Below are 22,035 nucleotides of genomic sequence, written 5' to 3'. Positions count from 1 at the left end.
TTTGGAACAAGATAAAAGACTGAATGAGTACTGCATCCTGAAGCCTATTTATTGCACAAGATTAAATTTAGCTGCTGGCGATCTGTGAGAGATGTCCTTGTGTTTAATGAATGACTGCTATTGCTCCTTTTTGAGTGTAAAACCTAGGACTATGCTTAGGGCCAGTGCTGCAGAAGAAACAGGATTTTCTTTGCCCCTGGTGGCTACGCGTTCTTAATCATGCTTGCCATGTTGCATCTGCACGGCCCCCATCTTTGCTTTGCTTCTTGGGACACTAAAGTGGAGCGTTTGAAACTGTCTGCTATTCACAAGGAAGTAAGCATTCTTTTTCATGCCTCCAGGGCTGACTTGTTCTGGATAAGGCTCCTTGAAGACTTTGATTGACATCTGAAGCCCTCTTCATTACTCCACACAGACAGCGAAGTGTGATGGGCAAGGACATGCATGTCTACTCAAAAGTAAGTTCTACTGAGTAAACTGGGGCTTTATAGGAGGGCAGCCTAAATTAGCTTCCATAAATGAATGCAGAGGCTGAAGGACATTAGCAGCCATGACTGCCAAATGAAACAAATGGCCCACAATTGAGGAAAGTGCTAGAAATATAAGGTGGTCTGTATCTTTCTGAAGTGTCAGGCTGAGTGGAACTGAGATGAGGGGGAGACAAAGTGCACAGAGGGGTGGATGCAACATTACTCACTGTTTGTCTTCAGCTTTCCTGGCTCACTGTTTCGGCTGCCAGCCTGATTAATGGCCTTCACAACAAATATGTACTTGGTGCCACTCTGCAGGCCATGCACCGTGTAGTGGTTTTGCTTGATATTAGGAACAATCATCCAGCTGTCGGCTGAATTACACAGACCTGCAATTTCAAATCAAAACCATTAGTCCAATCCATGGAGGAATTTCTGGAATGCACCTGAACAATGAGGTGAGCCTGAAAAATGTCACTGAAGAATCCAAAAGCAAATAAGCTCTTTGCTTCTCTAAATAGCAAGAATGCGGCCAACTGAATCGTCCACTCACTGAGGACAGATTCACGCTTTATTTCTTAAAGGATTTCAAACCGCAAATACCTGTTCAGAGTTGCCAACTGTAAATGATCCACACATATTTAAAGTGGCATTTTAAATGGGAGTGTACTGTAGCTTTCATAACTGAGAGGACCATGGTTAATTGTCTCCTATTTGCCAACCCTGTCCCCTTGCCCAAACAACCTTTTGATGGGATAAAGTTGATAGCCTTTACTTGGACTCTGTTATTTTAACTCATGTACATTCTATGTTCTTAAGTTATAGTTTAGCTTTTCATCCTTTAATTCCCATCTTGTTGTTATAATTGTTCTCTCTGTTTTATATACATTAGAAAATGGAGATTTTTTTTTTAAAAAAACCTTACACACAAAAAAGTAGCTCAGTGCAGAAGGGTTCTCTGGAAACAGTTATAGCTCCTGAGTCAATATAGATGACATTTGAGGATGTCCTGGTCCAGTTTCTATACATATTTTGTGGCTTAGCCCAATACATTTTTGAGACTGTCTTGGAGTGCAGGGATGTGTCCTCAATGCTGTTCGGTTAAATTTAAACTTATAAGTGAAAATTAGCAGCTCATAAATTCCCTTACTCAGCGGCATAGGCTGAACAGGGCTAGAATTAGATTTCCATTCTCTTTCCCTAGATGAGCATCTGTAGGCTACAGTACAGGCTTGTGCTACTGCAGTGACATTGAATTAGACAAAAGTTTAGACTCCTTCCAGTTTTATGAGCCATAGGCATACGAGCAGAAGTAACAGCTGTGAAATACTACTGTTGCCCGTCAATTCAGGTTTCTGATTTCAAAAAGCAGGGCTTTGAAACAAGGAGAGCAAGTTCCCACATGTGGTACAATAATGCATTTTTAAAGTCACATTTTATAAAATGAATGGAATGCAAATTTGAGACTGGAATAGTGCGTTGACTGTAACAAGGTTATCATGCAGGATTTGTGAGATACTGGAGGCAGGAAGAGAAGAAGGATTTCTTTCTTTTTTCATTTTACAATCTGGAGGTAAATCATTCATAAAACATCTTCTCCAGGATTTGTTGCTATTGAAGTTCAAAAAGCAGGTGGGGGAAAAATATTCTCACTGCAAATCCCCCTATTGCTGGACAATGGAATGTTTCAGCAAGACAATGAACGACACCCATAGTGCAAAAGTCACAGGAAGACTATATAATCTCCTGATCATTTCTGGCACTTAAAATACAAATCTCATTTATAGAAGTGGAAAAAGTGTATCAAGAGAAGGAGACAGACATATGAAGCTTTCCCCTCAGGTCTCACACTAGGTTAGGAAAAAATAAATCTGCTGAACGCAGATACTTTTTGAAAATTGTCAAGGGGGTATTTTAATGCATTTATTAAAAATAAGGTCTAATCAGGGAGCCAGATTAGACAGGTAGGTTCCTGGGTTTTTTTTTTTGGTTTTTTTTTGGGGGGGGTTAAACCACTACCTATGAATGGGAAGTAAATTTGAATGCACTACCTTGAATGCACATCTGAATACCCATTCCATTATGATTCTTAAATCCCCAGCTAACTTGCAAAAGAATTTCTGCATTCAGACACCAGTGTCTCCCTTGCCTGCATAACCATTTCTGCATCTAGCCACCATTTTTTTTTTATTAAAAGAAAATAAATGAACATAAAAAGGATTTAGGATAATTGTCTACCCAAGCGGGGATTGGAAATCAAACTGCAGCATCCATAAGATCAATGGATGTCTTCAACGAAGTCTTATTTCAGGATTCCGAAAGCTGGCTGTTTCTTTGTTTTCTTTATAAATAAAAACCCTCATAGGCACAGTTTCCAAAAACGTGATGATAGCATATGCTCAGTGCAGTCCTCTCTTCTGCTCTGCTTTTTGTAAGTGCATAGCTGACAACTTTTAGCACATAGATCAACTTTTAGTACATCATGCACAGCTACTTGCTAAATGAAGTATTACTTACCGTATTTTTCGCCCCATAGGACGCACTTTTCCCCCTCCAAAAATGAAGGAAAAATGTGTGTGCGTCTTATGGGGCGAATGCAGGCTTTCGCTGAAGCCTGGAGAGCGAGAGGCGTCGGTGCGCACCGACCCCTCTCGCTCTCCAGGCTTCAGGAAGCTATCCGCAAGCCTCGCGCGCCCGGAGGGAGGTCCCGCCGGGCGCGCAAGGCTTGGGGCAGCAGCCTGTTCTGGGGTCGGGGGAAGCTCGGGCTTCCCCCGCGCCTTGGGGGGGGTGGGAATAAATTCTTTTTTCTTTATTCCCCCCCCCAAATCTAGGTGCGTCCTATGGGGCGAAAAATACTTTACATAACTTTGATTCCAAAGCATTCAGAAGAAGACAAGTAATTGTTTTCAAAGCTATTTCAAAAGGAACTTAATTGAAATGTCTTTTACATTTATTTATTTTAATATCAGTTTGGGCAAGGAGTTTATGAGTTTTTGAACACACACCAACCAATCAATGATTTGTGAATGTTTCTCACAGGGGAAATACTATAAACTAAATGTCAATGGAAAATCAATATGAGATTTTCAGGAAAACTCTTCAAGGAATCTATTTTTTTAATATATTTTTTGTAAAACCCATGCAGATTTTCTGGTCTGGTACATTTTTTTCCACATGCATCATTGTATGGAATGTTCATTTAGGAGGAGGGGGGGGAAACCCCCATATAACTGACCCAATAACTGCTCCAAATACTTTCCATTATCAGCTATAGGAAATGGAGTGCCATGAATGTATTAAGTTCTTTTGCATGCTATAGCTAACAAAGGGGAGCCTTCATTGTGGGAGTGGGAAATTACAGCCATACAATTCTGTCTACAAAATAAATTTGTACATCAACAATGGTTCGCGTGACTAGACTGCTGCATGGACACAGAGCCGCTGGTTAAAATAGATGTATGTGCTGGCCGCATGTGCTTAAGCCCACACTTTTAGTGTTGGGAAATAATTGTGAGTAAATGTGCCTTCAATCGGTTGTTAATTCCGTAGAACAAAAGGGTTGTACCCAACTAAGTCCTACTCAAAGTACACTGTTAAATTAATGAACCTAGGATAGCCATGACCATTAATGTCAATAGATCTATTCTCAGTAGGGTTAGAACTGGATACAATCCACAGTACCAAAGATAAATCTTCATATGATAAGGTTTGCCATATTTCAAAATGTGAAAATCTGGACACAAATGTTGATGAGCTGGCTATGTCCAGGAAATTCAGAACCTATGGCATCTTATCATATGATGAGTTCCTAATCACAGAAATATTCCCATTGCAGTAGAATCCATGCTTTCAACAAACAGTGAAGCTCTTCCTTACTTAAATTATGTCAAGAGGCACGCTAAAAGCCTATCTAGATATAATCCCATTTTGACAACAAATTTCACCCCTTGTTTATCTGAATCCATCTCTGCATTACAACCCACCCCCAAAGAAATTAAGCCTCTGAAGCGATCCCTTTAAAAAATAATGACACACAACTAAATACACCTCACATCTAAATACTATTCAGTTCTACAGAGCAAATTCCGGAGCAGTGAGCAAGCTAAGTTGAATGTGCGGCCATATATCAAGGATGATACATTTATGGTGTCACTAGGGAATGAATGCATGGCAGTAGTTGCACATGGTTTGCTATGCTATCTGCTTCCTCTTCAAAGATCATGAGCCATGCACTCCCTGGCTGCAGATTATCTGTGACTACTAGCAAATTTTAGTGACTTTCAAAAAAGAGAAACAATAATAAACACCTGGTTTACATACTACAAGACCACAATGTTGCAAAAATGTAAGAAGGAAATTTTAACTTGTTTGAGTTACAGTGATAATATTGGTGTAACAAGCATCCACACAGGAAAAGGTTTTTCCTCTCCATAGGTCACTTTTTGTTTCCCCAGACAAGAAGCCAGTCAGGAAAGTAAATACATTCCAGAGTGACATAAGTCTGATTCCTGTTCAGAAGAGGAATCTTTCTAGAAGCACAAGGGTGTGAGGGAAACTGGAAAACTCACCAATCACCACACCGCCATCTAAGAACCTTGCACATGGGAATTTTTGAATCTCCCAGGTCCTCGTTTGAGACTCTGACTAGTATATGCCACACAGGCAATAAGCAGCAATTAATAACCCCACATTTTGGTATAACTGCTGGGTTATTCAAACCATGACATACAATAAATACTTGGCCTCCCAAGCTACATTTCATAAAAATGAGACTGGCATCCTTCACTAGCTTTCTCACAATGCAGAAGCTTTGTTCTAAAGTCCTACCCTAGTGCTTTTCAGCTGACCTAATGTCTTTCCCGCCATCCTCCAGTTTGCCTTCTGTCAGCGTAATACCATGCATAGAAATGGGTCAGACAGAATGAAGCACAGCTTCTTATCACTTAGCTCTCTTCTTGTCAGTGATTAACCAAAGAAACATCTAGCCCTTTCTGTGTCTTCTTCACTTCATCTATTTTGCTCTAATTCTTTTGCAGAACTCTTAAGATTATTTGCAGTCAGGCTATCTGCAGACTTCAAGTGCCTAAGGAAGATTTCCATATATATATTTTCCTGCGCAACTCCATTAAACATTTAGACATCATTGATGTAAATTAAGTGCTATTTGGAAAATTCATGAAAGCTTTTAGACATATGCTTTCAATATTTTAGAATTCACAATTCAAATCACATCACTATATTTACTGAGGTATCTTAAGTTTTGAACCATGAAACTAAAACATCTGTTGACTGGTTCAGCCAATGCCTTTCCATCAGTAAATACGGAGTTTACTTCAAATTTGGAGATGCAATAGTTCAAAATAGCAAATGGTCATCAATGTTAGAACCTAGATCAGAATGCATGCAGAAGTCTACTCCACTCCTGACGTTCAGTCCAAACTAGCATAAATAGCATGACTGCACAATCCTATATTTCAACAAAGAATCTCTAGTAAAGGTAAAGGGACCCCTGACCATTAGGTCCAATTGTGGCCGACTCTGGGCTTGCGGCACTCATCTCGCTTTATTGGCTGAGGGAGCCGGCGTACAGCTTCTGGGTCATGTGGCCAGCATGACTAAGCCGCTTCTGGCGAACCAGAGCAGCGCACGGAAACGCCGTTTACCTTCCCGCCAAAGCGGTACCTATTTATCTACTTGCACTTTGACGTGCTTTTGAACTGCTAGGTTGGCAGGAGCAGGGACCAAGCAACAGGACCTCACCCCGTCACAGGGATTCGAACTGCCGACCTTCTGATCGGCAAGTCCTAGGCTCTGTGGTTTAACCCATAGCGCCACCCGCGTCCATAAAGAATCTCTAGGAAAAGCTTTATTTATAAAATGGACCAGCTGCTTTTTTTAAAACTTAAAAATGTCCAAGGTTGCATACAAAAATAAAAGCATGCCACATAAACACAAATAAATATCAAAATACACCAACAGACAGTTACAATTAAATAAAAAGCAGCACATCTTACTACTAACAAGAACAAAAAAAAATTCATTTAATATTTGGAGAAGGAAACTAATTCAGAGGAAAAAATACATGACTTGTAAAATATATATACACAAACTCAATAACCCAAACCTTTTCACCTTCAGCATTAAGTAATGCTCTGTCATCACTAAATACTTCAGAAAAAGCAATACTTTAAATAACATAAACTAATAGAAACTGTATAGCTTTATCACTGACATAATGATATTTGACGGATACATGATGTTGATGAGTAAGGGATGGCAAGTTAAACTTGATCTGTGATAAAATAAACAGGTCCATTATGGAAATGAGATTGATTTCAAAAACAAACACCTATCCGGGTAAAATCTAATGCTGTCGTTCGCCTACAGAATGGGTAGTTATCCAGAGAGGCATCCATTAATGTAAGAGAAGGAAAAGCAGCTTTCTTCAATTCCCCATTCTTCCTGCAACCACCCCCTAAAACCAGTGGTGTTCAAACTTTTTTCCAAAGAGAGCCAATTTTTTTTAGGATTGAAGTTATTCAGCTTTCTTTAGGATGTTACCTCAAAGTTGTTGAGCTTTCTTTAGGATTGAAGTTTTTTTTAGGAATTTACCCCAGGAAATAAACTGCCACAGGGGCCCGATTAAACAGACTGACCCCCAAAATGGACTTTGGACATGCCTGCCCTAAAACTATTTAAGAGGGTTGAGGGATCGTCTAGAACACTGCAGAGTAAATCACCTCCCATTTCCTTATGTTAGCAAGATGACTCTGCTAGATCAAAAGCCACCCCAAAAATGGAAAGAAAGCTTTGGATTTCACCCATTAGATTTATTTCTATTGCTGTATCTATAGTTGATGTATTGTTAACACACTGATGAGAGTATTGCCACTGTCCTGTATATATTGCTGTATACATTACTGGCATAAGATGAAGCATTGACATAAATTGAGGAAAGGCTATAGCGTCTTTCTGTTTTCTATTTGACTGGCTTGCGATTTGTTGGAAATCAAAATCAAACACGAGATATAAAATGATTCATACTTACTAACTACATTAGCTTGCCCAGTGAAAATGGTATACTGCAGCTCATAGGAGACCACACTGAATTCATCATCTGACGTCCAGTGGACTGTGATTGTGTCATAAGAAGCTGTACAAAGCTCTTCTCTAATGGTTGGGGGATTTGGAGCTGTGAAAAATTAAAAGCAACTGTTAACATTTGTCACATAACTTTTCCCCTTCATTCCAATCATTCATCCCATTTCTCACATTCACTTCTTCTCTATAGTCTCGCATTGTGTTCAAAAAGTTGTCAGCTATGCGCAGTGCTTTTTTTCTGGGGGGAAAGGGGGGGACTCACAGCGAAATAAATAAATGGCTAGATATGTTGTGGGCCCAGTTGCAGTGCCACCCCCACCCCTGCCCCCAGGCAGTGGCTAAATGTAAGATACAATGAAAAAACAATCATCTGGGTTAGAAATAGCCACAACTTTATTGATTAGAGATGTAGATGGATTTTGGGCTTGAGCATTGGGTGGGTTAATCAAATAGACAGAGAGATATTGATCAATCAATCAATCAATCTATGCATACACATGCACAGACATACACTATACATTCTAGTATCTTACCTGTAAGATAATCAAGGCATTCCAGTAGTTTCTTCTCTCTGGTAAAATCTAGCGCAAAGGTGTCAAAAGTGTCATTGAGATTAATTTCAGGAATTAGAACCTGGGAAGATGCTGTTGCCATGGCGACTCTGCAGTGGAAGAAACAGGGCTTATTTAGAGCCTGGGTTCAGGCTGGGAAATTATTTTGATGTCTAGGGTACATAACATACATAACACAAGTGGGGAGGGGAGGGAAGTGTGCTTGGGGCATGTGCTGAATGCTGTTTCTACTGCACCAAATAGCAATAAACATTCCCATGGCCATTGGAACACAGAAAAAGTCCATATTATACTAGGTCAAACAAACTGTCTATCTAGTGCAGTATTTCCTACTCTGGTTGGCAGTAGCTCTTCAGGTCTTGGAAAGAGGTCTTTTACACCAACTGTTACCTACTCTTTTTAACTGGAAATGCCAGGGACTTGACTTGAGGCCTACTGTAGGCAAAGCAGTACTCTATAGTCCCTATTAGCCAATGTGATTGGGGGGGGGGGGGGCGCCCTGCTGCTAGTAAGGGAAAAAGGCAAATTTAGAAAGTCTTGAGCCCCAGCTTATCTTATTTTAGAAAGAAGACACAGGAAAGAAATATTCTTTCAGCTCAAACAAACCTGTAGTTGCTCTCAGATTCACTGCAGGGGTCATATTGCCAAGCATCAAAACTACTCAAAGTAATGTCATACTTATGTTGCTTTTGTTAAAAAATAAAAAAGGCATCTCAAGTTAAGACTGGGGCGAATGAGGTGAACAATGGCCCCGTTTTTGGTCATCACAATATCTTTTTTGCAACACAGTAAACTGAATGGGGCTTATTTATTCTGCTGAAAATTTGACTGGTATTCAGCTTAAGCATTAAACGTGCTGGAAAGAAACATCAGAATGAGGGTTTTATTTCATACCATTCAAGAAACCCTGCAGAAGCATGCAGTATTTATTTCTTGTAGAAAATGATTTTGGCAGGTGTTCTTTTGCACTTTTTCTTAACACAGCTCCACTAACTAGGCATGCTATTCCAGGTGTTCACACATTTTCTTTTTATAAAGAGAAGTGTAGAACACTTCTCCAGCTTATAGCAGCCACACCATTTTAACTCTGCAATCTGCTGGGTGAAGCTAAAGCCATAATATTTCATTAATGTCGGTGGGGGTGGGAAGCTGTATAGGTTTGTTTGTTTTGTAGCTTGTATTTAGTTTTGGACAAGTCTCAGCACTGTACGAAAGCTTACAAAGCAATGAAGTTTTCAGTCAGGGATCTCAAAGACATGACAACGCATACCAGAACTGTAAGTGGATTATTATTGTGTTTTGAGAAGATTCAAAATAAAATTCACGTTCACTCAAGCATAGAGAATAAGCTTCCTTCTTGTACGGTGGGGAATAAGCCAATCTTGCCTGTTTGGAAGCAGCTACACACTTTCAATCAATTACACTCATAATATATACTAAATCAAAATGTTTTGATTGCTCCATTGGTCCGATTTCCCAAAATGAAAGATTTAATTCTCCACCTAGCACTGAAAATTCAAGTTCAAAACTCATGGTAATGACTTCAGTCTCAGTTTATGACATCGAAAATTTAGTATGAATTATGCATTTTCATGAATTGGGTAACTTCTTCTGGTTCAGATGAATGCTGAAAAATTGCCACTTATTCCAAACCATGTTCAGTTATTTCCCTAGCTCTAAAAAAAGATATGTAAGGCAGGCATGCTGTCTAAATGAAGTAGACATCATGCTGGTAGCTCCTACACAATCATCCTGAGGAGTGCATGTAGCTACTGCCTTATAATTATGATGAATTCATTTCTATACCACTTACTTGCCAAAATGGCTTTGAAGCAGAAGTATAATTTTTTATTAAATATTGCCTGTACACAGTTTGGTTGGGTGCAACCACTAATAAGATTTCTATGGTGCTTGCAATACTTTCCAAGCAGAAACCATTTTGAATGTCTTGACCCCCATGTATGTGGAAGCACAACTTGGTTACAAATGCTCCTGAGGTTAACTAATAGAGCCTACCATCCTTATAAAAAAAAATAAATTCAAAATTGGTCCTTGCATAGCACACAGCTTCTGGGACCTAAGCTTGTGGATCAAACTAGATTTGACATTAATTGTGTATTTGCATTTAACATGCACAGTTTTGTTTTGTTTTTTTAACATAACTTGCAGCCAGGGGAGTGGGACCCCATTACTGGGATCAAAACAGGCATGGAAAGGGAGTTTAATCGTGACAAAAATATATCCTCCATATTGGGAGGAAAGATTCCATTGGAGGAAATGGTTGACCCAAATGAAAACACAGGAAGTAATACAAGGTTTTCGCTGTGCACATTTTTAGCAATAATAATAATAATAATAATAATAATAATAATAATAATAATAATTTATTATTTATATCCCGCCCATCTGGCTGGGCCTTCCCAGCCACTCTGGGCGGCTTCCATAAAAACCAAAAATACAGTAAAATCACACGTTAAAAACTTCCCTGAACAGGGCTGCCTTAAGATGTCTTCTGAATGTCAGGTAGTTGTTTATCGCTTTGACATCTGCTGGAAGGGCGTTCCACAGGGTGGGCGCCACTACCGAGAAGGCCCTCTGCCTGGTTCCCTGTAGCTTTGCTTCTCGCAATGCATTTTCAGGGGCTGTTCTGTTCTTTTCTGTACCTTATCTACACAACAGCATATTGCTATTTTCTATATTTTAAAGCAGAAATGTAGTTACCATGATGCCAAAGAAAGAAACCCAATTCAAATAGCTGCAGGAAATTTGGGATCCTTAAAGAACCTGGAGTTTGAAATGAAGCTTTTGCCCAGTTAAAACAGGATGTGAAATGTAAGTAGTATTTTGTATTTTAGTAGTAGTATTTTGTATTTTATTAGATATAACTTCTCCAAACTGGTGGTATAACATTTTTTATGATTTGTCAAACCCTCTTCTATGACAGGGTTGAGAAACATCTATAGCCAACAGTCAGGGATGATGGGAGTTGTAGTTCAGCAACACTTGGAGGGCAATATTTTAACACCAGTCCTACCATTCTATTAAATATGTGGAAGCATCTACAGCCTTGCAGATTCCTATATATTTCCAGAAGCAGTTTTCTCAACAATGTTTGGCATTTTGTTTTTGAATACAGTCATACCTTGGATCCCGAACACCTTGGACTCAGTTGTTTTGGCTCCCAAACGCTGCAAACCTGGAAGTGATTGTTCTGGTTTGCGAACTTTTTTTGGAAGCCGGACACCCGACGAGGCTTCTGCAGCTTCTAGTTGGCTGCAGGAAGTTTATATTTTTGGAAGTTGAATGGACTTCCAAGGTATGACTGTACTGGCCACTGGAGACAAGCAACAGTGGAGGATTAGCCACATTGTACTTTATAAGATCTTCAGAACCACCTGACTGGAGTCTGTTAGAATCAGAATGTTTCGCTGTCTGGCCTGACCCAGCAGGGTTGTCCCTGTGTGCTTGTGACACTACCTTTCAGTTATGTTTTTAGCAGACTGCAAGAAGCGTGCGTGATCATTCTCCTTCAGAGATTGCTCAGCTTGCGAGATGAGAGAAGTGGAGCGCTCAATGCACTGCTTGCAATTAGCTATCTGCTGGGCGAGTTTCCTCAGTCTCACCACCTGCAAAAGGGGAGAGAAGAATATAAGAAAAAAAGTCAGGTGCATGAATTCAAAAACCATGCTTTTCTACAATTTTACCATTCTTCAAGGCCACGGCATAAATTGGGTGCTAATGCGAGTGGCTTAACTAAGAAACAAAAGTATCATTTACACCTGCTCTCTCTGAGCCTATATTGTTCAAAGTAAAAGCTTTATTCTCCTCACTGGGGAGATCCAAAGTAAGCACAGCTGGCGGATTTTTCCAATGGCAGGAAACGTCACTTCCCATCGGTCTCTGCTTCTCAGATAACCAAAGTCTATTGTGATGGCCAGTTCCTCCAAAATGATGTTTTCAAAGCAGCTTACAAGGTGTGCTACATATTGCTATAAATTCCTGAGCTTGTTTACAGAAAAAAAAGTGACCCTAGAATATAACCTCACTGAAAGGAGTAATTCATGTGAACTGACAATAAAATAAATGTTAAGCTTCAGATGCTTCTATTTCTTCAGCTTTGTCTTGGGTTGAATTTAGTTAAGCAGAAAACACTGTGGTGTTTGTGATATGCTGGAAAATGTGTATACTGCACACAATTTTTGCAGCGGGGGCAGGCAGGCACTTACTGAAATGTAAGTGGAAACTATCTGAAGTTGTGAATTTAAAGCTTGCCTATCTACAGCTGATAGAAGATACTGTCCTGCAATGCCCCAGATCACAGGAAGCCCCCCTCAGCAGAGTGTCATTAGCATCAACATTGCTGGATATTCCAAATGGAAATGGAAGAGGAAGGAAATCTAATAACTCTGTACACATTAAGCTCTGATTACATGTTTAAAAAGCAGGAAATTGATAATTAAGTAGACTGGCAGCAAGTTTGGAATTTTATAGTAAAGATAACACAAAAAATACTTGCAGGGTTGCACTTATTAAGCAATAAACATTGCATATCATGACTCTGCTGGCAGACAATTAACTAAGATAAGAGTTATGTATCCTGACTTTAAGGCCACAACAAACATGAGATTTATGTCCGCAGTCCACTATCAGAGTATTTCTTTGAAAGTAAGCTTTAAGTCCAAACCACTTTAATTCTATTTCATTTTAGAAAAATGAGGACTGCCATTTACATTGAATCCTAAACAAGTTTCCGCAGAAGTGTCATGTAGTATATGGTTCAGCTTGATCCCATGTGTGTGTGCTAGAATTGGTCCCTTAAAGAATCTATAGTTCACCTTGGATTGTGCCACAGGAAACACCAGGAAGTCAGTGTTGGTTGGTTCCTGCCTTCCCCTCTTATAGGTGATGAAGTAACAAAAAACATTTAAAAGGATTATTCTTGCCAACAACACTAGTGTTCTGTAGATTATTTTTTTAAACACCCTTACATTTTTAAATAGTAACTGTTTTTATACTTATATTCTAGCCAGCACCAGAGACTACATTTGTTCCTTATATCTGTATTTTGGTGGATCAACATTTTAAAGTATTGTGAGGTGATAACTCATTAAGTATTAGCCTAATTGGTTTGAATATCCAAACAGAAAGTGGTGATTGTTTTTAAAATACTCTAATACCAAAAACAGGATAAGCAATGCAGTCACTTAACTGCTAGGGAGTACGTGTGACAGTCACACAGATAAATTCTACATTGCTATTAGCATTTTGGGGGAAATAACTGCATTTCACCCAGGTACAAAATATAAACAGACCCAGTTCTGGGTGGAAATGCAATAATCCCACAAAGCAAAAGCAACTTCAACAGCAGATATCTGGAAACAGTTGATAAAGCCTATATCTCATTTCCTCCTGTTCTTTGCTGAACCATGCAGACCTTTGATACTCATTTCTGGATATATTTGAGCTTCCATGAAATTATCTAAGAAAAGTTGTGCAGGTTTCAACTTCACCAAAGGCAATGCTAAAAACTCTCCTTTCATTTATTCAATAAACTTCTATACTTACTTCATCATAAATAACCCCAGGACAGCTTATATGTTAAAAATATTACAACTATACAAGCTCACAGCAGAAGGCTGTCTCCCTTTACAAAAGGGTACCTCAACTCCCCCAATTGCCTTGGTGAGGTGGCATGTCAAAATCCATACAATGTAGATGCCAGCCTACATTTTTAGATTGGAAGAGCACCAGGCTTTTTTCTTTTAGCATTGTGGGCAAACATTCTTATCATTTTTTACTTCTCAGCACATTACCAGAGAAATGTCTTGCGTTACATTTTAAGCTTGCAGTGGGACCACATGAAGGGCTAAAACCTAGAGGCAGAGTATGGCAAATCTGCTGGGTTGCTTAACCATGTGGTCAAACTGCTAATCCAGCTGGTGAAACACCTGCTTAATTTGCTGGAAAAAATGTACTGACACACTGCCCTTCCTTGGAAAACAACTGTGCTTCTGCTGTCAGCAGAAAAAGAGACTTTGGGAATAAGTACAAGCCTTGTTTGAGAAAGCAGTGTCTCGGGCTTGTTAAAGCACTTCTTTCATAGCCCAATGGCGTAAAGCAATGAAAAAGAATCACTTCTGTCAATAATAATACTAATAAGCCTTTTCCTTCCCTTCAACACAAACCTTAGGTCTGAGCAGGCCTGTCTGACTCAATGGAAAGTTTGCCATGAACTTTGGTGCAAAAATGTGGGTTTCCACTGCAATCATGTAACCAAGGAGATTATACAGAAGGTTGTCACTTGAGATCTTGGAGGGAGCTGTATTTTGCTAATAGCATAAAGAAGTTCAGGGCCTGTCAAACAACAACTTGGGGAATGGTGGTCTTCAAGCATATTTGAGTCAGCTCTTGCCTACAGGGCTTTTTATTTTAAGTTAATTGGAATATCTTGACAGCTAAGTGAACCATTTAACCTGCCCCTGACTTTATTTCTTGTCAAAGCCTTTTCCCACACAGGGAGAGTTTATGTTTGACTTCTTCAAGCTACTTTAGCAGTTAAAGATTGAATGGCTTGCACTTAAAAGCAACAGGAATCATGGTCAAACTGATTTCACAGTTAGCTAGGTAACCAATTTAAAGCTTGGGTGAATAACTGATACTTACTTCACACAATGGGCTGACATCAGAAATAGCTGTACTACAGTGATTAAGGAATGGCATTTAACTTGAACTCCTTCTACCTTGCAATGCGTTAAAATATTTCATTGCCTTCTCCCTTCTGTAACATATAACCTGTAATTTTCCACTACTGTTCTCAGATTCTCCTGGTCTTCCCCCATGATTTCCCTTTTGTTTTGATTTTAAGATTCATGTTAGCAAAGTTACTTTTGGTAAACTAAAAACATATTTCCTGCCATCTTGGGGTGGGAAACTTTGCATGCATTTTTAAAACAGTAAGACAGCGTAACAGCAAAATTAAAATTGCACGAGATACTATCAACATTATAGACATCCAGTAGATTTTAAATGGTGACTGGACGTTTGCTTAATGAGTTATGACAGCATAGGCACTTCCTTCTACGAAATGCAGTAGCTGCCAAGGAGTTTTCAAGGAGAAGAGTGAGTAGTGGGGTGCCACAGGGTTCTGTCTTGGGCCCGGTCTTATTCAACATCTTTATCAACGACTTGGATGATGGACTCAAGGGCATCCTGATCAAATTTGCAGATGACACCAAACTGGGAGGGGTGGCTAACACCCCAGAGGACAGGATCACACTTCAAAACGACCTTGACAGATTAGAGAACTGGGCCAAAACAAACAAGATGAATTTTAACAGGGAGAAATGTAAAGTATTGCACTTGGGCAAAAAAAATGAGAGGCACAAATACAAGATGGGGGACACCTGGCTTGAGAGCAGTACATGTGAAAAGCATCTAGGAGTCTTGGTTGACCACAAACTTGACATGAGCCAACAGTGTGACGCGGCAGCTAAAAAAGCCAATGCAATTCTGGGCTGCATCAATAGGAGTATAGCATCTAGATCAAGGGAAGTAATAGTGCCACTGTATTCTGCTCTGGTCAGACCTCACCTGGAGTACTGTGTCCAGTTCTGGGCACCACAGTTCAAGAAGGACACTGACAAACTGGAACGTGTCCAGAGGAGGGCAACCCAAATGGTCAAAGGCCTGGAAACGATGCCTTATGAGGAACGGCTAAGGGAGCTGGGCATGTTTAGCCTGGAGAAGAGGAGGTTAAGGGGTGATATGATAGCCATGTTCAAATATATAAAAGGATGTCACATAGAGGAGGGAGAAAGGTTGTTTTCTGCTGCTCCAGAGAAGCGGACACGGAGCAATGGATCCAAACTACAAGAAATAGGATTCCACCTAAACATTAGGAAGAACTTCCTGACAGTAAGAGCTGTTCGACAGTGGAATTTGCTGCCAAGGAGTGTGGTGGAGTCTCCTTCTTTGGAGGTCTTTAAGCAGAGGCTTGACAACCATATGTCAGGAGTGCTCTGATGGTGTTTCCTGCTTGGCAGGGGGTTGGACTCGATGGCCCTTGTGGTCTCTTCCAACTCTATGATTCTATGATTCTAAGGGCTTGTGTATATTTTGCAGAATACTAAAACAAGAAGTCAGAGAAGTCACAAAGCATAAAGCATTTATCAAGAATGTTAATCTATTTGAGGACTTCCAAGGTAAAAATTCTTACCTTCCCTTCCTTGATTTTGGTTCCAATAATCTGACGCCTTTGTTGGATTATTTCAATAAGCAGGTCACATTCCTCCATCAGCTTAGTTTCTTGTCGGGATGCATTCACCTATTTTTATAAAAATAATAATTAAAAAATGCATCAGTCTATGATGTAAAACCAAGTTCCATTTTCACTGAACTTTTGTCACGTTTTAGACACTTTAATTTTCGCAAAGTAACAAACTGAACAACCCGTTCTCATTGAAATTAGCAAAAATAAGAATTATAACATTATTTACTTAGTAGCAACCTACAAAGACATGCATGTAAGTTTTGACAGTAGGAACTGGTGGGTTAGGGACATGGAATGGAATATTGATAATTCTCTCTGCACGAAACTAGTTGCATTAATCTTGACACATGCCACTTGTGGATGTGACTCACACGATGGCAGTGACTTAGTAGTGTCTCACTATGACCTCACAAATCGCCATGGGAAGAAGGGACTGTCAGTTAACTGATAATGAGTCGCATATTATTTCCTCCATATGTCTTCCATGTGGAAGGTTTTAGCTAGCTAGTGTAGTGTGACACAGCAGCGGACATCCTCAAACATGTCACCACCTGTCGTGGACTGGCTGGGTGCAGAGGAGTGGTGGAAGCGACCAGCTGGGGAACCCTCAAGGGCACACCCAGGGGAAGAAGGCTCAGAGCCAGGGGACTGGTGGTGGGATGACGATGTGTAGCCAGAGGAAGAAGGAGGAGCAGCCTGGGAGGGGGAGGTGTTGGAAGCAGAAGAGGTAACAGGGTTTGGTGAGCAGGAAGTCCAGACTCAGAGACAGGAGAGGAGGGGTACCAGGAGACAGGGATGAGGCAGGCTGCGGAAGAAGCTAGGGAGTCTTCCCCTCCTGCTGCGACTAACTCCCCTCCTTCTTGGACTCCTAGATCATGCAGAGAGATGAAGAGGACAGAGCAGTTGTGTGCAGATGCAGTTTGCGACTGCTTAGGAAAGACCCTGGAGAAGAGGAGCTTTACAAAGTGGTGAGAGGTGGGGACCTTCAGTCCTGGCAACAGCCTTGTTGAAGCAAGACCTACTGGGAGACGTTTCTACGATCACTGGGCCTGCGCTGGTTTGGTTTCTTGAATAAAAAGTTAACTTCACTGACACCATGTTTTTCTTTGACTGCCGACCTACGCTTGACTCCAGCTCCTGCCATCACCCTTTATGCACATGTGCCTGTATGTTCTCCCAAGAAAACAGCAGGAAAGGACTGCATGTTGGAACACTGTCCCAAATCTCATCAAATGGTGTGATCCAGGAAAACCATGGGGAAATTATGGCACAAAACTCCCACAGTTTTCCCAGATAACAGGGTTGAAAACATTTTTTCTTCGTCCTGGAAGCATGTAACACAGAAATGAGTGTTAAAACTGTTGCTAGTTTTCCAGGAGTGGCTTTTACGTTGTGTGAAAGCACACATAAAAATTATCTGGTAAGGAAGCATTGGGATAATGGACTAATGTGTTGTTTGAATGCTGCCTAACTCTCCTAATCTGCAGCTGCCCCATCTAGCCAGCAGAATCTATCTAATGTTTTTTTCCGCCATGCCACACTAACTTTTCACTATCTTAAAAAAACCTGCACTTTGTCAACTATTCTGACAAGCTGACAACTTCCCACTGAGAAGTAAGGCTGTTTGTAAACATTTTCATGTGACAGCACAGCAGCTCAGCTACTGACAGGTAGGTGTGTGTGTGTGTGTGTGTGTGTGTGTGTGTGTGTGTGTGTGTTTTCCTCAGCAATTCCTTAGTATTATGGAAAGGTAATGGGAAATGTGATCCAGTTCTGACATTTACACAGATAAATCTCAAAACCACTTTGGCTGGAAAGGTAGAGGTCTATGGTCTACTAATTGGCTGCATAATGTGCAACCAAAGCGTTCCTTTTTCAGGGCTCTGGCAATCTCAGGCAGGTCTTATATTAACTGTTTGCAACATTAACCCGCTGCAAAACATAACCTCAAAGGTTGCTCCAGCATAAATACTAGATAAGGATGGCATTGATGTGCTGTTAAGTGAATTGTGTAGTTTTAGGCAAATTTCTCCAACCTTTTTCTGAATGAAGATAATGAATTTGAACAAACCAACAAAGGAGAATAGATACTATTCTGTAAATCTAAACTTTGTTTGCTAAGACTGGCTTGTTGGTTTTGTTTGTGTTTCAATTATTGGGTTACGGCTGCTTTTCTGTTTCCTTTTTATTTGTAAGGTGCTTTGAGTGACTCCTTTGTGCAGGGGAAAACTGGGGCAAAAAAGATGTCTAAAAGCATAAAGAAATGCATGATTCCCAGAGTATTAGTAAGGAGCTGGAACACACAAACAACACCATGACAAAGGCAAAAGAAACCATTCATTCTTGTTCCATGTGGAATATATTTTGCTGCTGCTTATAAACATCTCAGTTTAACTAGGGAAAGTAATATGTGGGCATAAACTGAAACTATTATGGTGGACATAGAATCCTTAGCAGATCTTAGAATCGAAGGGTTAGAAGGGACCCCAAGGGTCATCTACTCCAAATGTTTGGCAAATCACAAGCAATTGTCTAAATAGGTACCAGTGGCTGAGACGTATCTTTCTAAAATCAACCCGGATGCCCTTGCTGGGGCAGCATTTGGTAGGCGTGTGCTACAGCAAGTCCTACCACCATCAACTGTTGAATTTCTGACTCAGGTTGTAGCTAGCTTTAGTACACTCCCTTGAAAACCAAGTTTTGCAAACCAACAACAAACCTGACTTCAGGCTGTGTTTTGCTGGCAGTAAAGCCACAGTCAAGCTGTTGGGACAGGCTCCACCCGTAACACTAAACCATGGTTTGCCTCTAGCTGTCAAACTGCTGTTGTGTGTGATCTCTTAAAATTCTTAAAGGAAAATGGGAATCTTATGAATAATGGCATTCTGGATTGCAACTCTCCTGTGGCTCTTTTGCATGAGGTTCAATAGAAGACCAGGGACAAAAGAGTTTAAACAGTTATTTTCTTGGCTCCCAACTGCCTGCCCTCCCCACAGCTGCTTGACCTATAAGAAAGAAATGAATTGCTGAACTGCACAGAATGTGAGGTTCTCCTGATATATGTCTATTTGTGTGTGTAAATGCCTATTTCTGGTTCCAGCTGAATTTACAAACTTATATACAATATTTACACTTGTAATAAAACGTCTCTTATGAGAATCACATAATGGCTTGCTTGTACTAAAACCAAATGAAATACATGCCGCATAATTAATCACACCACAATAATTGGCAAAACACCACACGCTATCTCTTTCTCTCATTAGCTTGGTAGATAAACATTCTGAACTCCCTCATAAGGGCTTAGGCACTGTGTAAAGAGATCACTAATTATCACCACATTGGTATGAACTCTATTTCCTTCAAGCCGTTTTCTTCTGCTTATCTTGCCAAAGATTTTAAAAAACAACAACCTCAATTATGCTCAGGGCTAAAGGAAAAGAAGCAAGGCAAATGTTTGCTAATTCTTCATTTTAAATACAGAAGGGAAATGAAGGAGTTAAAGACACATCTGTATGCAGATGTTTTCATTCTTATTTTATGATATGGTTAGTATGAGAAGGATAATAGATTTTCCATATTACAATAGAAATGCATCAAGAAAAAATATCACAAAAAATAATTAATCAGCCCTGTTTTGAAGCCCCATATGATTATGCTAAAATTGCACAGGCAATATTAGTGCTCTGTTTACCTCTTCATATACAAATTAGATTTGACCAAACATTCTATGTACCTATGCTTTTAAACTCAAATACCTGGCTGGGTCAGGAAGGTAAATAATGTCTCCTTGTGAAATGGGGGTGGGCTCTGTTGGGTTCAAGGAAACAGCACCACTCCTTAAGAAACCTTCCCTGGATTCAGAAAATCTAAGAAATTACTAGCTGGGTGCTAATCTACTCTTTTTTGAAAAGGTTTCTGAGGTCCTTTTGAAAAGGTCATGGCCCGATCCAGGCTTGCATGAATGAAATTGATTTTCAAAATCCATTCCAACCTGGGCTTAGATCCAATTTTTTGCACAGAAACTGCCTTGGTCACCCTGTATGACAACTTCTGTTGGAAGAGAGATGGGGGAGTGTGTCCCTGTTAATTCTGCTTGATCTCTCCATGGCTTTTGATACCATTGGCCATGGTATTCTGCTGGTGTGGCTGCTCATGTTGGAATGGCCAGCACCACATTGCAGTGGTTCCAGTCCTTTCTTTGAATGGTTGTATGTGAGCATTATTTTTTGGCCCTGTGGACACATGGGATGATCCAGGAAGCCAGCTTGGTTGCCACAGAACCATGGAAAGCTCCTGGTTAGCCACTTGCATCAACAAGAAATGGAAATGAACGAAGGCCTTTTGAGCCCTCACCTCCAGTACACCTCTCCTAATCTCAGCTCCTTTTTCAAAAACTAGCATCTCTGAAAGGGCCAATCCTCAGGCCTAAAGATAAGCATTTCATAGCTACTGGGACTGGTAGGTTACTGTGGAAGACGCTTGGTTTCCTCAGGGGAAAGTGCCTGTATGGGCCCTGGTTCTGGTTCTATGAATCCTGACCTTATGGCATCAGGTTTGGTGGGCTCCTGCATGCCAGCTTGGGAGTCACTGGTTACCTAAACACCAGCATCAGGCTCAGAGCTCTTCAGAAGGGGACTCTGTTACCTTAGCTGTGGCTGGACTCTAAGGGTCATGATAGTTCACTTCAATTTGTGGCTATCTGGTTGTTTACTTTACCATTACCCATGATTAAACTGGTTCAGGGATACCTTGAGGCAACTATAAACTGAAATGGTTATTCATTCTGAGAATTTGGGCTTATGTTACTGTCAAAATTCTAATAATTTCTTATTTTCCTTCAGTTACTTTCTATGAACTTAAATTCAATCTTCTCCCATCCTTTGCTTTTCTCTTAAGAGTCTTGTATTGCACTTATAAACATGTGCTGTTTCTCAAACTCTAGATGCTGAAAGAGCAAGACTCTGGCATTTCTGTTTTTAGTTTTAAGGTGAACCTAAATATTAAAGCACACTGCTGATTACTTTGACACACTATACAAAGATCCATCACGCATGCTTTGGTACAGTGTGCGCCAAAACAACCTCCAAAGCAACATTCTGGATTTCAAATAATACATGCCAATGATCAGATCAACATGACCTATTAACAGGATTACCATCAAATCCTTCCTGCTGGCTGCTTTCTTTTCTGCTTCTAAACTTGCTTCAGATTCTATTAAATTATTCCCAAATTTCAGTTTGTGAATGAAAAAGTAAAAGCTCTGGCACTGGGCCACATAATGAAAACACAGTGTGCATTATTTTTATTGCAGCGAACAAAGGCTTCTTATTGTTTAATGGAGTCTATTGGGTAGAACCCGGCCAGCATAGTTCTAATTTTTGTTAAACCACAAACAAGAAGTTTTCTAAGCCCATTTCATGGAAAACAGAAGGGAGACATACTTAGCCGTGAAACTTAAAAGAACTCTTTGTTGAAGAAGCTGGAGCCTTTTTAAGTATTGGCATTTTCATTATTTGTAATGAAATACTATTTTTCTAAACTTTTTCCATCTCTATTTCAGTCTCTCACATTCCACTGTTCTTTTGGGATTTTTAATTTGGCTGCCGGACAAGAAAGAGAA

The 22,035-nt window shown here is 40.1% G+C and overlaps 1 protein-coding gene and 1 long non-coding RNA gene across 7 annotated transcripts in view; one reads left to right on the top strand and one right to left on the bottom strand.

Annotated features, from left to right (window-relative positions):
- The window catches only part of MID1 (midline 1), a 277,703-nt gene that overhangs the window by 2,504 nt on the left and 253,164 nt on the right, over positions 1-22,035 (bottom strand). For all 5 annotated transcript variants that reach the window (XM_079972692.1, XM_079972693.1, XM_079972691.1 and 2 more), the window contains 5 exons: positions 16,359-16,466; positions 11,621-11,769; positions 8,105-8,232; positions 7,519-7,662; positions 698-859 (listed from right to left, as the gene is read on the bottom strand). In XM_079972692.1, the coding sequence (XP_079828818.1) occupies positions 698-859; positions 7,519-7,662; positions 8,105-8,232; positions 11,621-11,769; positions 16,359-16,466 (691 nt within the window). The remainder of the gene's footprint in view (positions 1-697; positions 860-7,518; positions 7,663-8,104; positions 8,233-11,620; positions 11,770-16,358; positions 16,467-22,035) is intronic.
- Positions 4-17,889, top strand: LOC307214426. 2 transcript variants are annotated; one of them, XR_013838072.1, is made up of 3 exons: positions 4-458; positions 10,853-10,975; positions 17,285-17,889. It is a non-coding gene; the product is annotated as an uncharacterized lncRNA (long non-coding RNA). The 2 variants fall into 2 exon arrangements; XR_013838073.1 differs by having other exon boundaries at positions 10,850-10,975.

Source organism: Podarcis cretensis, assembly GCF_951804945.1.
Source record: "Podarcis cretensis genome assembly, chromosome: 4".
Taxonomy (NCBI): Eukaryota; Metazoa; Chordata; class Lepidosauria; order Squamata; family Lacertidae; genus Podarcis; species Podarcis cretensis.
Note: the sequence above shows the minus strand (reverse complement) of the source record. Positions and strands in the feature narration are given on the sequence as shown.